Below are 21,349 nucleotides of genomic sequence, written 5' to 3' on the forward strand. Positions count from 1 at the left end.
CTCCTGCACATGAGGAAATACCCAGTGCTCATGTGATCAGACTCTTAAGATCTGTTAATTTAAATGTACTTTGTTCAGTGGACAACCCCTTTAAGTTTGTTTCCATATGAAAAGGTTCATCTGTGTATGTGATGATAAGAAAAAACTTCCTCAATTGTAGACATTTTTGAATAAATATCAAGGTTGGCCCACAACTTTGTTCAAGTTCTTAATTTTGGCCCTCTGTATATTTGAGTTTGACATCCCTGATTTACAATAAGAGACAAGGAGACAGTACTATCTGTACCTACATCACTTACATAAAGACACAGTGGAATAGTAGAATCTGCACCTGCATAATTTACAGGAAGAGTCAGGGAGAATAATATTATCTGCACCTTCATTTACAGTAAGAGACAAGGAGACAGCACTATCTGAACTTTCATCCCTTACTGAAAGAAACAAGGAGAAAGTACAATTTGCACCTACTTAATTTACAAGGAGATACAGGAAGACAGTACGACAGTATAAACACACCCGCATTTACAGGAAGAAATAGGAAATAGTGATAGGGAGAGGGTTAAATTAACCCTTCACGGTTGATCCAGTGATTTCCAAATTATTCCACAGAGTGTTGCTAGCAACTTAAATGACCAAACGGAGACTTGTCTCTGTATGGGACGATCCAAAGAGATCGCTAAACCCGTTTATTTTAGTCACTTCTTTTATAATATTTTGCTTAATTATGCAAAGTTCTCAACTACTAATAGCATCATTTCACTTTATAAGCCAATAACATTGAAAGAAAACCGGAAACTGCATATATGTCCGTATTTACGTAGCATAGAAAGTAGTATAATGGCATATTCTTCAGAGTAGTACACTCCCGGGTCCCTTATCTTGTACCTGATGAGGAACAGTCTTGTTTCATGACAGCCTGAACTTTTCATCCCAATTACAAAAAATGTATCTTACAGCAACAAAAATGGAGAAACGAAACCTTCAGAGAATGGAGAAAATGAAACTTCAGCTTTGATTTTAGTTTTAACCCTTCACAATAGTACTATCTGTACCTCCAGTTACAGGAAGAGACAGACAGACAGTACTATCTGGAAATTCATTTACATTGAAATACAGGAAGGCAGTACTATCTGGAAATTCATTTACAGGAAGAGACAGAAGACGAGTGCTTTTCGTTGCTGCATCATTTACAGAAGAGACAGGAAGGGGGTGTTATCTGTAAATTTGTTATTTACAGGGAGAGACAGGTAGAGAGTACTATCTGGAAATAAATTTGCAGAAAGGAGATAGAGGGTGAGTGCTTTTCGCTGCTGCATCATTTACAAGAAAGGTGTGGTATCTGTTGCTATGTAATTTACAGGAGAGACATTGAAGAAGTGCAGTTAGTTGCTATATAATTATCAGGTAGAAACAGGGAGGCAGTACTGTCTGTGCCTAGAATATTTACATTGAGAGAAGGTGGGTGTACTACTTGTATTTACATAATTTTTTTACATTAGGAGATGTGAACAGCACTATCTATACCCATATAATTTACAGGGTAAGACTGGGGGGCTGTTCTATTTGTATATACTTCATTCACAGGTAGAAACATGGAGGTAGCACTTCATCTACCTTCATTATTAATATGGAGCAATAGGGAGAGTAATGTACTGTATATACACTGCTCAAACAAATAAAGGGAACACTAAAATACCATATCCTAGATATCTCTGAATGAAATATTCCAGTTGCAAATTTTTATTACTTGCATAGAGGAATGTGTTCAGAACAATAAAACATAACAATTATCAATGTATATCAGAATGAATATCCCATGGAGGTCTGGTTTTGGAATGATACTCAAAATCAAAGAGGAAAATCAAACTACAGGCTGATCCAACTTCAGTGGAAATGCCTCATGACATGGAAAAGATGCCCAGTAGCGTGTGTGGCCTCCACGTGCCTGTATGACCTCCCTACAACGCCTGGACATGCTCCCGATGAGGCGGCGGATGGTCTCCTGAGGGATCTTCTCCCAAACATGGACTAAAGCATCCACCAACTCCTGGACAGTCTGTGGTGGATGGAGCAAGACATGATGTCCCAGATGTGTTCAATCAGATTCAGGTCTGGGGAATGGACGGGCCAGTCCATAGCTTGAAAACCTTCATCTTGCAGGAACTGCTAACACACTCCAGCCACATGAGGTCTGGCATTGTCCTGCATTAGGAGGAACCCAGGGCCAACCTCACCAGCATATGGTCTCACAGGGGGTCTGAGGATCTCATTTCGGTACCTAATGGCAGTCAGGCTACCTCTGGCGAGCACATGGATGACTATGCGGCCCTCCAAAGAAATGCCACCCCACACCATTACTGACCCACTGCCAAACCGGTCATGCTGAAGGATGTTGCAGGCGGCAGATCGCTCTCCACGTGGTCTCCAGAGTCTGTCACGTCTGTCACATGTGCTCAGTGTGAACCTGCTTTCATCTGTGAAGAGCACAGGGTGCCAGTGGCGAGTTTGCCAATCCTGGTGTTCTGTGGCAAATGCCAAGCGTCCTGCACGGTGTTGGGCTGTGAGCACAACTCCCATCTGTGGACGTCGGGCCCTCAGACCATCCTCTTGGAGTCGGTTTCTAACCGTTTGTGCAGACACATGCACATTTGTGGCCTGCTGGAGGTCATTTTGAAGGGCTCTGGCAGTGCTCCTCCTGTTACTCCTTGCACAAAGGCTGAGGTAGCGGTCCTGCTTCTGGGTTGTTGCCCTCCTACGGCCCCCTCCATGTCTCCTGGTGTACTGGCCTGTCTCCTGGTAGCACCTCCAGCCACTGGACACTCCGCTGACAGACACAGCAAACCTTGCCACAGCTCGCATTGATGTGCCATCCTGGATGAGCTGCACTACCTCAGCCACTTGTGTGGGTTGTAGAGTCCATCTCATGCTACCACGAGTGTGAAAGCTCAACCAACATTCAAGTGACCAAAACATCAGCCAGAAAGCATTGATACTGAGATGTGGTCTGTGGTCCCCACCTGCAGAACCACTCCTTTATTGAGGGTGTCTTGATAATTGCCAATAATTTCTATCTGTTGTCTATTCCATTTGCACAACAGCATGTGAAATTGATTGACAATCAGTGCTGCTTCCTAAGTGGACAGTTTGATTTTACAGAATATATACAATATACAATATTTACAGGGAGAAACTGGGAGGCAGCACTGATTGTACGTACAATATTTACAGGGAGAGACTGGGAGGCAGTACTATTTGTATTTACAATATTTACAAGGAAGACTGGGAGGCAGTACTATTTGTACCTACAGTATTTACAGAGAGAGACCAGGAAGCACTACTATTTGTACCTACAATATTTACAGGGAGAGACTGGGAGGCAGTACTATTTGTACCTACAATATTTACAGGGAGAGACTGGGAGGCAGTACTATTTGTATCTACAATATTTACAGGGAGAGACTGGGAGGCAGTACTATTTGGTACTTACAATATTTACAGGGAGAGACTGGGAAGCAGTACTATTTGTACCTACAATATTTACAGGGAGAGACTGGGAGGCAGTACTATTTGTATCTACAATATTTACAGGGAGAGACTAGAAGACAGTACTATTTGGTACTTACAATATTTACAGGGAGAGACTGGGAAGCAGTACTATTTGTACCTACAATATTTACAGGGAGAGACTGGGAGGCAGTACTATTTGTATCTACAATATTTACAGGGAGAGACTGGGAGGCAGTACTATTTGTACCTACAATATTTACAGGGAGAGACTGGGAGGCAGTACTATTTGTATCTACAATGTTTACAGGGAGTGACTGGGAGGGAGTACTATTTGTACTTACAATATTTACAGGGAGAAACTGGGAGGCAGCACTGATTGTACGTACAATATTTACAGGGAGAGACTCGGAGGCAGTACTATTTGTATTTACAATATTTACAAGGAGAGACTGGGAGGCAGTACTATTTGTACCTACAGTATTTACAGAGAGAGACCAGGAAGCACTACTATTTGTACCTACAATATTTACAGGGAGAGACTGGGAGGCAGTACTATTTGTACCTACAATATTTACAGGGAGAGACTGGGAGGCAGTACTATTTGTACCTACAATATTTACAGGGAGAGACTGGGAGGCAGTACTATTTGTACCTACAATATTTGCAGGGAGAGACTGGGAGGCAGTACTACTTGTACCTTCAATATTTACAGGGAGAGACTGGGAGGCAGTACTATTTGTACCTACAATATTTACAGGGAGAGACTGGGAGGCAGTACTACTTGTACCTTCAATATTTACAGGGAGAGACTGGGAGGCAGTACTATTTGTACCTACAATATTTACAGGGAGAGACTGGGAGGCAGTACTATTTGTACCTACAATATGTACAGGGAGAGACTGGGAAGCAGTACTACTTGTACCTTCAATATTTACAGTGAGAGACTGGGAGTCAGTACTATTTGTACTTACAATATTTACAGGGAGAGACTGGAAGACAGTACTATTTCTACCTACAATATTTACAATATAATTATAGAAGGATAGGGAAAATGAAGGGAGGTCAGCTCACCAGTCTCGGTTGCGATCCATAATCCTCCTGCGCACGGAGTCACCTTGATCAGGGGTGTTGACTGAAGCAAAATAAAGGATGGAATCTCCAGCGCTGGACTTCAGTTAAAAATATATCATTTATTGTAAATTCTTAAAATCGAACAGAAAAAAGTATGGATAAGGACATACAGGCAGATGGGGTCTCTGGTGGTCTCCAACCAACGCGTTTCAACCTAGAGGGTCTTACTCATGGTTCACACTAGACCAATACTGACGACTACAAATAGTACAAAAACTAGTAAATCACAGGTGTTGGACAAAAGAATTAATGAAAATAGGGAGTATCCCTACCAGTTAACTCTTGCAAACACTCAGCCTAATGTGGAGCTGAAACAAAAACTTGTCGGAAAAACAGGAAAAAAAAAAAAAAAAAAAAAACTAATAAAAAGATATCATAAGAATATAATAACAATCACAAAAATTATCAGAATAACCAGAATTGAATAGGACTAAGTAGAATGTAAATATACAGAAGAAAATATCAATCTAATTGCAATATTAAATCAAGTCGTTTGTTCAGACCTAATGGTACTCTTATATTTAATTTAAAAATCCAAAAGGATTCACGATTTAATAATTTTCTCCTGAAATCACCTCCCCTAGTAGATCTATAGACTTTCTCTATTGCTATAATTTTGAGACTATCAGTTTTACCTCCATGAACAGTTTTACAATGATAAGAAACTGCTGAAATATTATAATTACTACTAGTAGCTTCTGACAAGTGTTTCCTAATTCTCTTTTTAAGAGGTCCTATTGTGCAGCCTACATATTGTAGGTTACAAAAAACGCATTCAATAACATATATTACTCCTTCTGAATTACAATTTATGTGAGACTGAATAGGGTATGATATGCCAGTAACACCAGAAGTGAATCTGCTGGTTTTAACCACATAGTTGCAGACTTTACAGGGATGATGTCCACATTTGGAAAAGCCTTTATATGACAACCAAGTATTATTTTTAGTTCTCCTATTACTGATAAAAAGACTGGGGGATAAGATATCGCTCAAAGCAGGAGCTTTCCTGGCTATGTATCGTATCTGGGTATTGTCCAGAATTTGACCAAGTTTATTATCATTGTGTAAAATAGGTAAATATTTTTTGACAATGTCCGTTATCTTATTGAATTGTGGACTGTACATGGTAGAAAAACTAACTATAGGACGGCCATAATTATTACAGGGGGCCAGTGTGCAATTCTTTTTCTTGTTAGGAGTAACTCCAGTGTGTACAAGGCTCAAAGGAGATTCAGTCAGCAGGGTGTGTCTATCGATCCTGCTGACAATATTATCAGCTTTCCTTAGCATCCAATTAGCATATCCTCTGTCCTTAAGTCTAGAGAGGGTTTTGTTTGATTCTTTAGCAAATGTTATAGGTGAACAGTAGGCAGTACTATTTGGTACTTACAATATTTACAGGGAGAGACTGGGAAGCAGCACTATTTGTATCTCCAATATTTACAGGGAGAGACTGAGAGGCAGTACTATTTGTACTTACAATATTTACAGGGAGAGACTGGGAGGCAGTACTATTTGTACTTACAATATTTGCAGGGAGAGACTGGGAGGCAGTATTATTTGTACTTACAATATTTACAGGGAGAGACTGGGAGGCAGTACTATTTGGTACTTACAATATTTACAGGGAGAGACTGGGAAGCAGTACTATTTGTACCTACAATATTTACAGGGAGAGACTGGGAGGCAGTACTATTTGTATTACAATATTTGCAGGGAGAGACTGGAAGACAGTACTATTTGTTCTTACAATATTTACAGGGAGAGACTGGGAGGCAGTACTATTTGGTACTTACAATATTTACAGGGAGAGACTGGGAAGCAGTACTATTTGTACCTACAATATTTACAGAGAGAGACTGGGAGGCAGTACTATTTGGTACTTACAATATTTACAGGGAGAGACTGGGAAGCAGTACTATTTGTATCTACAATATTTACAGGGAGAGACTGGAAGACAGTACAATTTGTTCTTACAATATTTACAGGGAGAGACTGGGAGGCAGTACTATTTGTATCTACAATATTTGCAGGGAGAGACTGGGAGGCAGTACTATTTGTATCTACAATATTTGCAGGGAGAGACTGGGAAGCAGTACTATTTGTACTTACAATATTTACAGGGAGAGACTGGGAGGCAGTACTATTTGGTACTTACAATATTTACAGGGAGAGACTGGGAAGCAGCACTATTTGTACCTACAATATTTACAGGGAGAGACTGGGAGGCAGTTCTATTTGTACTTACAATATTTACAGGGAGAGACTGGGAGGCAGTACTATTTGGTACTTACAATATTTACAGGGAGAGACTGGGAAGCAGCACTATTTGTATCTACAATATTTGCAGGGAGAGACTGGGAGGCAGTACTATTTGTACCTACAATATTTACAGGGAGAGACTGGGAAGCAACACTATTTGTATCTACAATATTTGCAGGGAGAGACTGGGAGGCAGTATTATTTGTACTTACAATATTTACAGGGAGAGACTGGGAGGCAGTACTATTTGTATCTACAATATTTACAGGGAGAGACTGGGAGGCAGTACTATTTGTATCTACAATATTTACAGGGAGAGACTGGGAGTCAGTACTATTTGTACTTACAATATTTACAGGGAGAGACTAGAAGACAGTACTATTTGTACCTACAATATTTACAGGGAGAGACTGGGAGGCAGTACTATTTGTACCTACAATATTTACAGGGAGAGACTGGGAGGCAGTACTATTTGTATCTACAATATTTACAGGGAGAGACTGGGAGGCAGTACTATTTGTACCTACAATATTTACAGGGAGAGACTGGGAGTCAGTACTATTTGTACTTACAATATTTACAGGGAGAGACTAGAAGACAGTACTATTTGTACCTACAATATTTACAGGGAGAGACTGGGAGGCAGTACTATTTGTACCTACAATATTTACAGGGAGAGACTGGGAGGCAGTACTATTTGTACCTACAATATTTACAGGGAGAGACTGGGAGGCAGTACTATTTGTACCTACAATATTTACAGGGAGAGACTGGGAGGCAGTACTATTTGTACCTACAATATTTACAGGGAGAGACTAGAAGACAGTACTATTTGTACCTACAATATTTACAGGGAGAGACTGGGAAGCAGTACTATTTGTACCTACAATATTTACAGGGAGAGACTGGGAGGCAGTACTATTTGTATCTACAATATTTACAGGGAGAGACTGGGAGGCAGTACTATTTGTACCTACAATATTTACAGGGAGAGACTGGGAGTCAGTACTATTTGTACTTACAATATTTACAGGGAGAGACTAGAAGACAGTACTATTTGTACCTACAATATTTACAGGGAGAGACTGGGAGGCAGTACTACTTGTATCTACAATATTTACAGGGAGTGACTGGGAGGCAGTACTATTTGTACTTACAATATTTACAGGGAGAAACTGGGAGGCAGCACTGATTGTACGTACAATATTTACAGGGAGAGACTGGGAGGCAGTACTATTTGTACTTACAATTTTTACAAGGAGAGACTGGGAGGCAGTACTATTTGTTTCTACAATATTTACAGGGAGTGGCTGGGAGACAGTACTATTTGGTACTTACAATATTTACAGGGAGAGACTGGGAAGCAGTACTATTTGTACCTACAATATTTACAGGGAGAGACTGGGAGGCAGTACTATTTGTATCTACAATATTTACAGGGAGAGACTGGGAGGCAGTACTATTTGTACCTACAATATTTACAGGGAGACTGGGAGTCAGTACTATTTGTACTTACAATATTTACAGGGAGAGACTAGAAGACAGTACTATTTGTACCTACAATATTTACAGGGAGAGACTGGGAGGCAGTACTACTTGTATCTACAATATTTACAGGGAGTGACTGGGAGGCAGTACTATTTGTACTTACAATATTTACAGGGAGAAACTGGGAGGCAGCACTGATTGTACGTACAATATTTACAGGGAGAGACTGGGAGGCAGTACTATTTGTACTTACAATATTTACAAGGAGAGACTGGGAGGCAGTACTATTTGTACTTACAATATTTACGGGGAGAGACCAGGAAGCACTACTATTTGTACCTACAATATTTACAGGGAGAGACTGGGAGGCAGTACTATTTGTACCTACAATATTTACAGGGAGAGACTGAGAGGCAGTACTATTTGTATCTACAATATTTACAGGGAGAGACTGGGAAGCAGTACTAATTGTACCTACAATATTTACAGGGAGAGACTGGGAGGCAGTACTATTTGTACTAACAATATTTACAGGGAGAGACTGGGAGGCAGTACTATTTGTATCTCCAATATTTACAGGGAGAGACTGAGAGGCAGTACTATTTGTATCTCCAATATTTACAGGGAGTGACTGGGAGGCAGTATCATTTGTACTAACAATATTTACAGGGAGAGACTGGGAGGCAGTACTATTTGTACCTACAATATTTACAGGGAGTAACTGGGAGGAAGTACTATTTGTATCTACAATATTTACAGGGAGTGACTGGGAGGCAGTGATATTTGTATCTACAATATTTACAGGGAGAGACTGGGAGGCAGTACTATTTGTACTAACAATATTTACAGGGAGAGACTGGGAGGCAGTACTATTTGTGCCTCCAATATTTACAGGGAGAGACTGGGAGGCAGTACTATTTGTATCTACAATATTTACAGGGAGAGACTGGGAGGCAGTACTATTTGTACCTACAATATTTACAGGGAGACTGGGAGTCAGTACTATTTGTACTTACAATATTTACAGGGAGAGACTAGAAGACAGTACTATTTGTACCTACAATATTTACAGGGAGAGACTGGGAGGCAGTACTACTTGTATCTACAATATTTACAGGGAGTGACTGGGAGGCAGTACTATTTGTACTTACAATATTTACAGGGAGAAACTGGGAGGCAGCACTGATTGTACGTACAATATTTACAGGGAGAGACTGGGAGGCAGTACTATTTGTACTTACAATATTTACAAGGAGAGACTGGGAGGCAGTACTATTTGTACTTACAATATTTACAAGGAGAGACTGGGAGGCAGTACTATTTGTACTTACAATATTTACGGGGAGAGACCAGGAAGCACTACTATTTGTACCTACAATATTTACAGGGAGAGACTGGGAGGCAGTACTATTTGTACCTACAATATTTACAGGGAGAGACTGAGAGGCAGTACTATTTGTATCTACAATATTTACAGGGAGAGACTGGGAAGCAGTACTAATTGTACCTACAATATTTACAGGGAGAGACTGGGAGGCAGTACTATTTGTACTAACAATATTTACAGGGAGAGACTGGGAGGCAGTACTATTTGTATCTCCAATATTTACAGGGAGAGACTGAGAGGCAGTACTATTTGTATCTCCAATATTTACAGGGAGTGACTGGGAGGCAGTATCATTTGTACTAACAATATTTACAGGGAGAGACTGGGAGGCAGTACTATTTGTACCTACAATATTTACAGGGAGTAACTGGGAGGAAGTACTATTTGTATCTACAATATTTACAGGGAGTGACTGGGAGGCAGTGATATTTGTATCTACAATATTTACAGGGAGAGACTGGGAGGCAGTACTATTTGTACTAACAATATTTACAGGGAGAGACTGGGAGGCAGTACTATTTGTGCCTCCAATATTTACAGGGAGAGACTGGGAGGCAGTACTATTTGTGCCTACAATATTTACAGGGAGTGACTGGGAGGCAGTACTATTTGTACTAACAATATTTACAGGGAGAAACTGGGAGGCAGTACTATTTGTGCCTACAATATTTACAGGGAGAGACTGGGAGGCAGTACTATTTGTATCTACAATATTTACAAGGAGTGACTGGGAGACAGTACTAGAATCATAGAATCGTAGAGTTGGAAGGGACCTCCTGGGCCATCTGGTCCAACCCCCTGCTCAAAGCAGGATTCGCTAAATCATCCCAGTCAGATGTCTGTCCAGCCTCTGTTTGAAGACTTCCATTGAAGGAGAACTCACCACTTCTCGTGGGAGCCTGTTCCACTCATTGATCACTCTAACTGTCAAAAAGTTTTTTCTAATATCTAATCTGTGTCTCCTCCCATTCAGTTTCATCCCATTGCTTCTAGTCTTTCCTTGTGCAAATGAGAATAAAGTTGATCCTTCTACAATGTGACAGCCCTTTAGATATTTGTAGACAGCTATTAAGTCTCCTCTCAGTCTTCTCTTTTGCAAACTAAACATTCCCAAATCCTGCAACCTTTCCTCATAAGACAGGGTTTGCAGACCGGTCACCATTCTGGTCGCTCTTTTCTGAACTTGCTCCAGTTTGTTGATGTCTTTTTTAAAATGTGGTGCCCAAAACTGGACATAATATTCCAGATGAGGTCTGACCAAAGAGGAGTAGAGGGAAATAATGACTTCACGTGATCTAGACTGTATGCTTCTGTTAATACATCCTAGAATTGCATTTGCCTTTTTTGCTACTGCATCACACTGTTGACTCATATTCAGTCTGTGATCTATTAGTATACCCAAGTCTTTTTCACATGTGCTGTCACTTAGCCCTATTCCTCCCATTCTATATATGCTTTTTTCATTTTTATTGCCCAGATGTAGTACTTTGCATTTCTCCCTGTTAAAAACCATTTTGTTAGTTGCTGCCCATTTAATCAGTTTACCCTCAATTCCTTCATCTAAATCGTTGATAAAGATGTTGAACAATACAGGGCCCAGGACAGAGCCCTGTGGTACCCCACTTGAGACATTCTTCCAACTGGATGTGCAGCCATTTACGACCACTCTTTGGGTCCGATCACTAAGCCAGTTATGAATCCACCTAACAGTTGCCTTGTCCATTCCATACTTAGTCATTTTTTCAATAAGGATTGTATGAGAGACTTTGTCAAATGCTTTGCTGAAGTCAAGATATACTATATCTACAGCATTTCCTTGATCCACCCAATCAGTGATACCTTCATAGAAGGAAATTAAGTTAGTCTGACATGACTTATTAGTTACAAACCCATGCTGACTCTGTTTAATCACTTCATTCTTATCCAGGTACTGACATACATGTTGTTTAATAATTTGTTCAAAGATCTTTCCTGGTATAGAAGTCAGACTCACCGGCCTATAGTTGCCTGGGTCCACCTTCTTCCCCTTTTTGAAGATAGGAACAACATTTGCTCTTCTCCAGTCTTCTGGGACTTCTCCTGTTCTCCAAGAATTTTCAAAGATTATGGAGAGGGGTTCAAAAATTTCTTCTGCTATCTCCTTCAGTACTCTGGGGTGTAATTCATCTGGACGTGGAGACTTGAATTCATTTAGGTTAGCTAAGTGTTTCCTCACTAACTTTCTGTTTATAGATATCCTGATTCTTCTATTCCCTTAATAGGACAGTGAATAACAGTTGATGTTACATTTCCTTTCTGAGAGAAAACAGATGCAAAATAGGAATTTAAAAGTTCAGCCTTCTCAACATCCTGTCTTACCATTTCATCATTTTCATCCTGTAAAAATCCTATAGCATCTTTGACTTTTCTTTTACTTTTGACATATCCCCAAAATCCTTTATTATTGCTTTTGACATCTCTTGCAAGCCTCAATTCATTTTCAGCTTTAGATAATCTGATTTGTGCCCTGCAGGTTCTGCAGACAGCATTATATTCTTCTTTAGATATGCCTCCCTCTTTCCATTTTATAAACATTTTTTTCTTCCTTTTAAGCATGTGCTTAAGTTCTGTGTTCATCTATCCTGGTTTCCTTAAATGCTTCCAATTCTTCCCTCTTTTCGGAATTGTGCTTTGAGAATTTCATTTATCAAGATTTCCCATCCTTCCTGGACATTTTTGTCTTTAAGGATATCCAGCCATTGGATCCCTCCAATTCTCTTTCTGAATCCCTTAAAATCTGCCTTTCTGAAATCTAACCTTAACGTCTGAGTCTTCACAGGTCTTCCGCCTCTAGTTATCCAAAATTCTAAAATAGCATGGTCGCTACCTCCTAGGGTCCCAGCCACTTTTACCTCCTCAACCATTTCCTCCCTGTTTATAAGGATTAGATCCAAGGTAGCAGTTGCCCATTAGATCCAAGGTAGCAGGGTATCTACAATATTTACAGGGAGAGGCTGGGAGGCAGTACTATTTGTACTAACAATATTTACAGGGAGAGACTGGGAGGCAGTACTATTTGTACTAACAATATTTACAGGGAGAGACTGGGAGGCAGTACTATTTGTACTAACAATATTTACAGGGAGAGACTGGGAGGCAGTACTATTTGTACCTACAATATTTACAGGGAGAGACTGGGAGGCAGTACTATTTGTATCTACAATATTTACAGGGAGTGACTGGGAGACAGTACTTTTTGTATCTACAATATTTACAGGGAGAGACTGGGAGGCAGTACTATTTGTACTAACAATATTTACAGGGAGAGACTGGGAGGCAGTACTATTTGTACCTACAATATTTATAGGGAGAGACTGGGAGGCAGTACTATTTGTGCCTACAATATTTACAGGGAGAGACTGGGAGGCAGTACTATTTGTATCTACAATATTTACAGGGAGAGACTGGGAGGCAGTACTATTTGTACCTACAGTATTTACAGGGAGAGACTGGGAGGCAGTGTTATTTGTATCTACAACATTTACAGGGAGAGACTGGGAGGCAGTACTATTTGTACCTACAATATTTACAGGGAGTGACTGGGAGGAAGTACTGTTTTTACCTACAATATTTACAGGGAGTGACTGGGAGGCAGTACTATTTGTACCTACAATATTTACAGGGAGAGTCTGGGAGGCAGTACTATTTGTACTACCAATATTTACAGGGAGAGACTGGGAAGCAGTACTATTTGTATCTACAATATTTGCAGGTAGAGACTGGGAGGCAGTACTATTTGTACTACCAATATTTACAGGGAGAGACTGGGAAGCAGTACTATTTGTATCTACAATATTTGCAGGTAGAGACTGGGAGGCAGTACTACTTGTACCTTCAATATTTACAAGGAGTGACTGGGAGGCAGTAATATTTGTATCTACAATATTTGCAGGGAGAGACTGGGAGGCAGTACTATTTGTACCTACAATATTTGCAGGGAGAGACTGGGAGGCAGTACTATTTGTACCTACAATATTTACAGGGAGAGACTGGGAGGCAGTGCTTTTTGTACTTACAATATTTACAGGGAGAGATTGGGAAGCAGTACTATTTGTACCTACAATATTTACAGGGAGAGACTGGGAGGCAGTAATATTTGTATCTACAATATTTGCAGGGAGAGACTGGGAGGCAGTACTATTTGTACCTACAATATTTACAGGGAGAGACTGGGAGGCAGTACTATTTGTACTAACAATATTTACAGGGAGAGACTGGGAGGCAGTACTATTTGTACCTATAATATTTACAGAGAGAGACTGGGAGGCAGTACTATTTGTACCTACAATAGTTACAGGGAGAGACTGGGAGGCAGTACTATTTGTACCTACAATATTTACAGGGAGTGACTGGGAGGCAGTGCTATTTGTACCTACAATATTTACAGGGAGTGACTGGGAGGCAGTACTATTTGTACTAACAAAATTTACAGGGAGAGACTGGGAGGCAGTACTATTTGTACCTACAATATTTACAGAGAGAGACTGGGAGGCAGTACTATTTGTACCTACAATATTTACAGGGAGAGACTGGGAGGCAGTGCTATTTGTACCTACAATATTTACAGGGAGTGACTGGGAGGCAGTGCTATTTGTACCTACAATATTTACAGGGAGAGACTGGGAAGCAGTACTATTTGTACTAACAATATTTACAGCGAGAGACTGGGAGGAAGTACTATTTGTTCTAACAATATTTACAGGGAGAGACTGGGAGGCAGTACTATTTGTTCTAACAATATTTACAGGGAGAGACTGGGAGGCAGTACTATTTGTACCTAGAATATTTACAGGGAGAGACTGGGAGGCAGTACTATTTGTACCTTCAATATTTACAGGGAGAGACTGGGAAGCAGCACTATTTGTAATAACAATATTTGCAGGGAGAGACTGGGAGGCAGTAATATTTGTATCTACAATATTTACAGGGAGAGACTGGGAGGCAGTACTACTTGTACCTACAATATTTACAGGGAGAGACTGGGAGGCAGTACTATTTGTACCTACAATATTTACAGGGAGAGACTGGGAGGCAGTACTACTTGTACCTACAATATTTACAGGGAGAGACTGGGAGGCAGTACTATTTGTACCTACAATATTTACAGGGAGAGACTGGGAGGCAGTACTATTTGTACCTACAATATTTACAGGGAGAGACTGGGAGGCAGTACTATTTGTACTAACAATATTTACAGGGAGAGACTGGGAGGCAGTAATATTTGTATCTACAATATTTACAGGGAGAGACTGGGAAGCAGTACTATTTGTATCTACAATATTTACAGGGAGAGACTGGGAGGCAGTACTACTTGTACCTTCAGTATTTACAGGGAGAGACTGGGAGGCAGTACTACTTGTACCTTCAGTATTTACAGGGAGAGACTGGGAGGCAGTATTATTTGTACCTACAATATTTACAAGGAGAGACTGGGAGGCAGTACTACTTGTACCTTCAATATTTACAGGGAGAGACTGGGAGGCAGTACTATTTGTACCTACAATATTTACAGGGAGTGACTGGGAGGCAGCACTATTTGTACCTACAATATTTACAGGGAGAGACTGGGAGGCAGTACTATTTGTATCTACAATATTTACAGGGAATGACTGGGAGGCAGTACTATTTGTACCTACAATATTTACAGGGAGTGACTGGGAGGCAGTACTATTTATACCTACAATATTTACAAGGAGAGACTGGGAGGCAGTACTACTTGTACCTTCAATATTTACAGGGAGAGACTGGGAGGCAGTACTATTTGTACCTACAATATTTACAGGGAGTGACTGGGAGGCAGCACTATTTGTACCTACAATATTTACAGGGAGAGACTGGGAGGCAGTACTATTTGTATCTACAATATTTACAGGGAATGACTGGGAGGCAGTACTATTTGTACCCACAATATTTACAGGGAGTGACTGGGAGGCAGTACTATTTGTACCTACAATATTTACAGGGAGAGACTGGGAGGCAGTACTATTTGTACCTACAATATTTACAGGGAGAGACTGGGAGGCAGTACTATTTGTATCTACAATATTTACAGGGAATGACTGGGAGGCAGTACTACTTGTACCTTCAGTATTTACAGGGAGAGACTGGGAGGCAGTATTATTTGTACCTACAATATTTACAAGGAGAGACTGGGAGGCAGTACTATTTGTACCTACAATATTTACAGGGAGAGACTGGGAGGCAGTACTATTTGTACCTACAATATTTACAGGGAGTGACTGGGAGGCAGCACTATTTGTACCTACAATATTTACAGGGAGAGACTGGGAGGCAGTACTATTTGTATCTACAATATTTACAGGGAATGACTGGGAGGCAGTACTATTTGTATCTACAATATTTACAGGGAGTGACTGGGAGGCAGTACTATTTGTACCTACAATATTTACAGGGAGAGACTGGGAGGCAGTACTATTTGTACCTACAATATTTACAGGGAGAGACTGGGAGGCAGTACTATCTGCACCTACATTTAAAGGAAGAGATAGAAAGGGATAGTTATTTTTACATTCGTTATTGACAGGGAGAAACAAGGCAACAGTTATATCTGCACCCACATCATTTACAAAGTGAGAGTATCACTTACAAGAGGGACTGGGGTGCGATACTATCTGTAACTATGCCATTTACATGAAGAGATAGGAAGGCAATACTAGCCAAGATAGTACTGCCTCTCTGTCTCTTCTGAAAATGATAGTTAGAGATGTTACTGACTCTGCGCATTGTCGTATAAATCATGTATTGACAAATAGTGTTGCTTGTGTTACTGTCTCTAAATGACATAGTTACAGATAGGTCTACAGGACTGAATCTTTACCTAAATGACATATGTCTCTGCCTCCATCTCTGTCTGTAAGTGATATAGGAGCTGACAACTGTCTCCCTGTCTCTTCCTGCAAATTATGTATTTACAGATAGTACTGCTTTCCCCTCTCTTTTTGTAAATGTAGTATGTAGTGACAGAGAGCACTGCTTCCCTGTCTATTTCTGTAAATGAAGTAGGTGCAGACAGTACTGCCTCTCTGTCTCTTTCTGTAAATGAAGTAGGTGCAGACAGTACTGCCTCTCTGTCTATTTCTGTAAATGAAGTAGGGGCAGACAGTACTGCCTCTCTGTCTCTTTCTGTAAATGAAATAGGGGCAGACAGTACTGCCTCTCTGTTTATTTCTGTATATGAAGTAGGGGCAGACAGTACTGCCTCTCTGTGTATTTCTGTATATGAAGTAGGTGCAGACAGTACTGCCTCTCTGTCTCTTTCTGTAAATGAAGTAGGTGCAGACAGTACTGCCTCTCTGTCTATTTCTGTAAATGAAGTAGGGGCAGACAGTACTGCCTCTCTGTCTCTTTCTGTAAATGAAATAGGGGCAGACAGTACTGCCTCTCTGTTTATTTCTGTATATGAAGTAGGGGCAGACAGTACTGCCTCTCTGTGTATTTCTGTATATGAAGCAGGTGCAGACAGTACTGCCTCTCTGTGTATTTCTGTATATGAAGTTGGTCCAGACAGTACTGCCTCTCTGTCTCTGTATATGAAGTAGGTGCAGACAGTACTGCCTCTCTGTCTATTTCTGTATATAAAGTTGGTCCAGACAGTACTGCCTCTCTGTGTATTTCTGTATATGAAGTAGGTGCAGACAGTACTGCCTCTCTGTCTATTTCTGTATATAAAGTTGGTCCAGACAGTACTGCCTCTCTGTGTATTTCTGTATATGAAGTAGGTGCAGACAGTACTGCCTCTCTGTCTATTTCTGTATATAAAGTTGGTCCAGACAGTACTGCCTCTCTGTCTATTTCTGTATATAAAGTTGGTCCAGACAGTACTGCCTCTCTGTCTAGTTCTGTATATGAAGTTGGTCCAGACAGTACTGCCTCTCTGTCTATTTCTGTATATGAAGTAGGTGCAGACAGTACTGCCTCTCTGTGTATTTCTGTATATGAAGTAGGTGCAGACAGTACTGCCTCTCTGTCTATTTCTGTATATGAAGTAGGGGTAGACAGTACTGCCTCTCTGTCTATTTCTGTATATGAAGCAGGTGCAGACAGTACTGCCTCTCTGTCTATTTCTGTATATGAAGTAGGGGCAGACAGTACTGCCTCTCTGTCTATTTCTGTATATGAAGTAGGGGCAGACAGTACTGCCTCTCTGTGTATTTCTGTATATGAAGCAGGTGCAGACAGTACTGCCTCTCTGTGTATTTCTGTATATGAAGTAGGGGCAGACAGTACTGCCTCTCTGTCTATTTCTGTATATGAAGTAGGTGCAGACAGTACTGCCTCTCTGTGTATTTCTGTATATGAAGTAGGGGCAGACAGTACTGCCTCTCTGTCTCTTTCTGTATATGAAGTAGGGGTAGACAGTACTGCCTCCTTGTTTCTTTATATTGCCGGTTTCTTGTGTGCCGGTCTCCTATAAATGATACAGTTACAGGTAGTACTGTGAGCCTGTATTTTTCTGTAAATGTTGTAGTTAAACATAGTACTGCCTCCCTATCGATCTTGTAAGTGATGCAGTTACAGATAGTATTGCCTCTGTTCTTTCTGTATATGATATAGTTACAGATAGTACTGCCTCCCCTGTTTTTATAGTACTCCTTTCTTGTGTGCCTCTCTCCTGTCCTGTATGCCTGTCTTTTTTTGTAAGTGATGTAGTTACAGATTGTACTGCCTCCCTATTGCTCATGTAATTGATTTAGTTACAGATAGACAGGCAGTACTATCATGGAGGCAGAACTGTCTCTTTCTGTACATGATATACTTACAGATAGTACTTCCTCTCTTGCCATAAATTATGCAGTTACAGATATTACTGCCTCCCTGTTTCTTTTCTTTGCAGATAGTATTGCCTCCTTGTCTCTTCCTATAAATGACTTATTTGCTGATATTACTGTGTCCCTGTTTCTTCTTTTCAGTGATGTCAGTACAGATAGTACTGTTTCCCCACTTCTTTCTGTAAATAACAGTTACAGATAGTGCTGCCTATCTATAAATTCTGTAGCTATAGATAGTACTGCCTCCCTGTCTCTATCTGTATATTATGTACAGTTAGGTCCATATATACTTGGACAGAGACAACATTTTTCTAATTTTGGTTCTAGACATCACCAAAATGAATTTTAAACCAAACCATTCAGATACAGTTGAAGTTCAGACTTTCAGCTTTCATTTGAGGGTCTCCACATTAACACTGGATGAAGCGTTTAGGAGTTTCCGCTCCTTAACATGTGCCCCCCTGTTTTTACAGGGACCAAAAGTAATTGGACAGATTAAATAATTGTAACTAAAATGTTCATTTCTAGTACTTGGTTGAAAACCCTTTGTTGGCAATGACTGCCTGGTAATGTCTAGAACCAAAATTAGAAAAATGTTGTCTCTGTCCAAATATATATGGCCCTAACTGTAGATATACATAGATAGTATTGCCTGCCGTTCTCTAAATGATGTAGGTAGAGATAGTACTGTGTGTTTGTTTTTCCCTTCAATTCTATAGGTACAGGTAGTGCTACCCCCTGTCTCTCCTGTAACTAATGTGGGTACATTTAATGCGGTTTCCCTGTCATTTCCTGGAAATTATTCAGGCACAGGTAATACTTCCTCTGTCACTCCCTGTAAATGATACAGGTACAGATAGTGCTGCCTCCTCGTCTCGCCATTAAATTATAAAGGAACAGATAACACTTTTTCATAAATGACCTGGACTGCACAGAAGCATTTTCGTGGCCTCAGCCTGTCGCACATTGCTTGGACATCATGCTGTCTTTTGCTGTACATTTCCTATGTTCTGGCTCTTTTTGTGTAGCTGGCGGCTAATCCCCATGTCCCGATACCGCTACTCTGCTGCACCACGGTGAATGTTACGGCAGCGTCCCCAGGTATCATGAATCGTCAGGTCCCTGCACCCGCCAGATAAGAAGTGTACGCAGCTCCCGTGTCGCTTTATTTCCTGCAAATATTTATAAACCTGAGAATAATTTCTGACTATTTTGGGGTTTGGAAGTGAGTAATAACATTGTTATGTGCAGGTGGGTCCCCAGGGGCTCCTCACAGCCCTTCTTCTCTTTCTCATTATAATAATATGGGTGTTTTTCCTTGCAGGTCTGACAGAACTCACAGACAGCCCCGTGTCCCTGGAGCTGGATCGCTGCAAGTCTCCCACGTCAGGTACATGGGATAAGCTCCTTACAGTAGGGGCCATATCTATCCAGCAACTGCACTGCCATCTCAAATGAGGGTCTCCACAGCCGCCCCCTCATAAATACATACTATAAGCTCTCACAGGTGTGCAGATGATACACATATGTGTGTGTATATTTATATATATATACACACTAGGGACAATATAATGATGATGTCCGTGGTTACAATGGAGGATGCAATTGCTGTAGTGTGCAATAGCTGCAGGCTTATGCTGAAGCAGGCCCAGACAGAATACAGCAAAGAGCGCAGTGCAAAGGTGAAAGGACTTATGCAAGGAATCTTCCAGAGAAACTCAGTGAATAGATATAGAGGAGAGAAGGGAAGTGGCTCAGAGGTGAAACTTACTTTGGCCATGAGGGTACGTTCCCACGTTCAGGAACTGCTGCGGGTTTAACGTACAGTATTTATGCAGCGTAAAACCCACAGCAGCCAGATGTTACAGCATAGTGGATGGGATTTCCAGAAATTCCATATCCACTGTGCGTCCATAGCCGCCCGCAAATCACCAGCGGAGTCTGACATGCGGCGCTTCTTTCAGGACCGCAGGATGTCAATAGAGGCCCGTCTGTACAACAGAATTATAATCCATAGAATTAATTGGATGTGTTCAATAGAAGGCAGCGCTTTGCACGCAGCGAACGTACAAAGGAAATCTGTCATCTTTAACTTTAGGCCTTTTAGATCATTTCATCTTCAGCTTGCTTAACTGTTCACAATAATAGTAATTTTGAGCAGGAGTGGACAAACTTTTACCTGCCACTGTATTTATTATGTTTAGATGAAGGGATTGGGAGTCACATGCTCAGGTCCTTCTCCAGTTCTGATTGGTCCATCTTAAGGATCAGGAAGGGCACGGCTATAAAAGGTTCGCATGGCCGCCCCACCATGCGCTATGATAGACTCTGAGGCTATAGTACTTAGTGTATGTGTGATGATGGATGAATGAGCTTGGTGACTGATGCATTATAATTCCCCCTTCCTGGATATTACGCATGTGTTAGGGTTAGGAATTGGAGTCAGCACAGCAGCTCTGACACTGCATCGCGCCGCAGTGTTTCTCATCTTCTTCCTCTTGCGCCTTGGGCGTCGGCCAGTACAGTCCTTCTGGACGACCGCTACCGCAGCGTCCGCCTAAGTAACGCCGTGCACCTCATGAACGCTTTACAGCTCAGTTGATAGACTGGTTAGTGGCATCTGTCAGGGCAGACAGTGCACCCGTACTAAGCGGTAGTTCACACTACCGTGACCTGTGACGCTAACAGGTTGCGGTTGTTCGCTGCCTGGCACGTGCCTCGTGAAGTAACGGGGTTCATGCCT

At 41.1% G+C, this 21,349-nt stretch overlaps 1 protein-coding gene across 8 annotated transcripts in view; it reads left to right on the plus strand.

The window, feature by feature from the left end:
* Nucleotides 1–21,349, plus strand: part of STXBP5L (syntaxin binding protein 5L) — a 340,555-nt gene that overhangs the window by 242,515 nt on the left and 76,691 nt on the right. For all 8 annotated transcript variants that reach the window (XM_073576992.1, XM_073576994.1, XM_073576997.1 and 5 more), the window contains one exon: nt 19,931–19,996. In XM_073576992.1, coding sequence (XP_073433093.1) covers nt 19,931–19,996 — 66 coding nt within the window. The remainder of the gene's footprint in view (nt 1–19,930; nt 19,997–21,349) is intronic.

Source organism: Dendrobates tinctorius, unplaced genomic scaffold, assembly GCF_039654945.1.
Source record: "Dendrobates tinctorius isolate UK_male_01 unplaced genomic scaffold, ASM3965494v1 ptg000054l, whole genome shotgun sequence".
In the NCBI taxonomy this organism is placed as follows: Eukaryota; Metazoa; Chordata; class Amphibia; order Anura; family Dendrobatidae; genus Dendrobates; species Dendrobates tinctorius.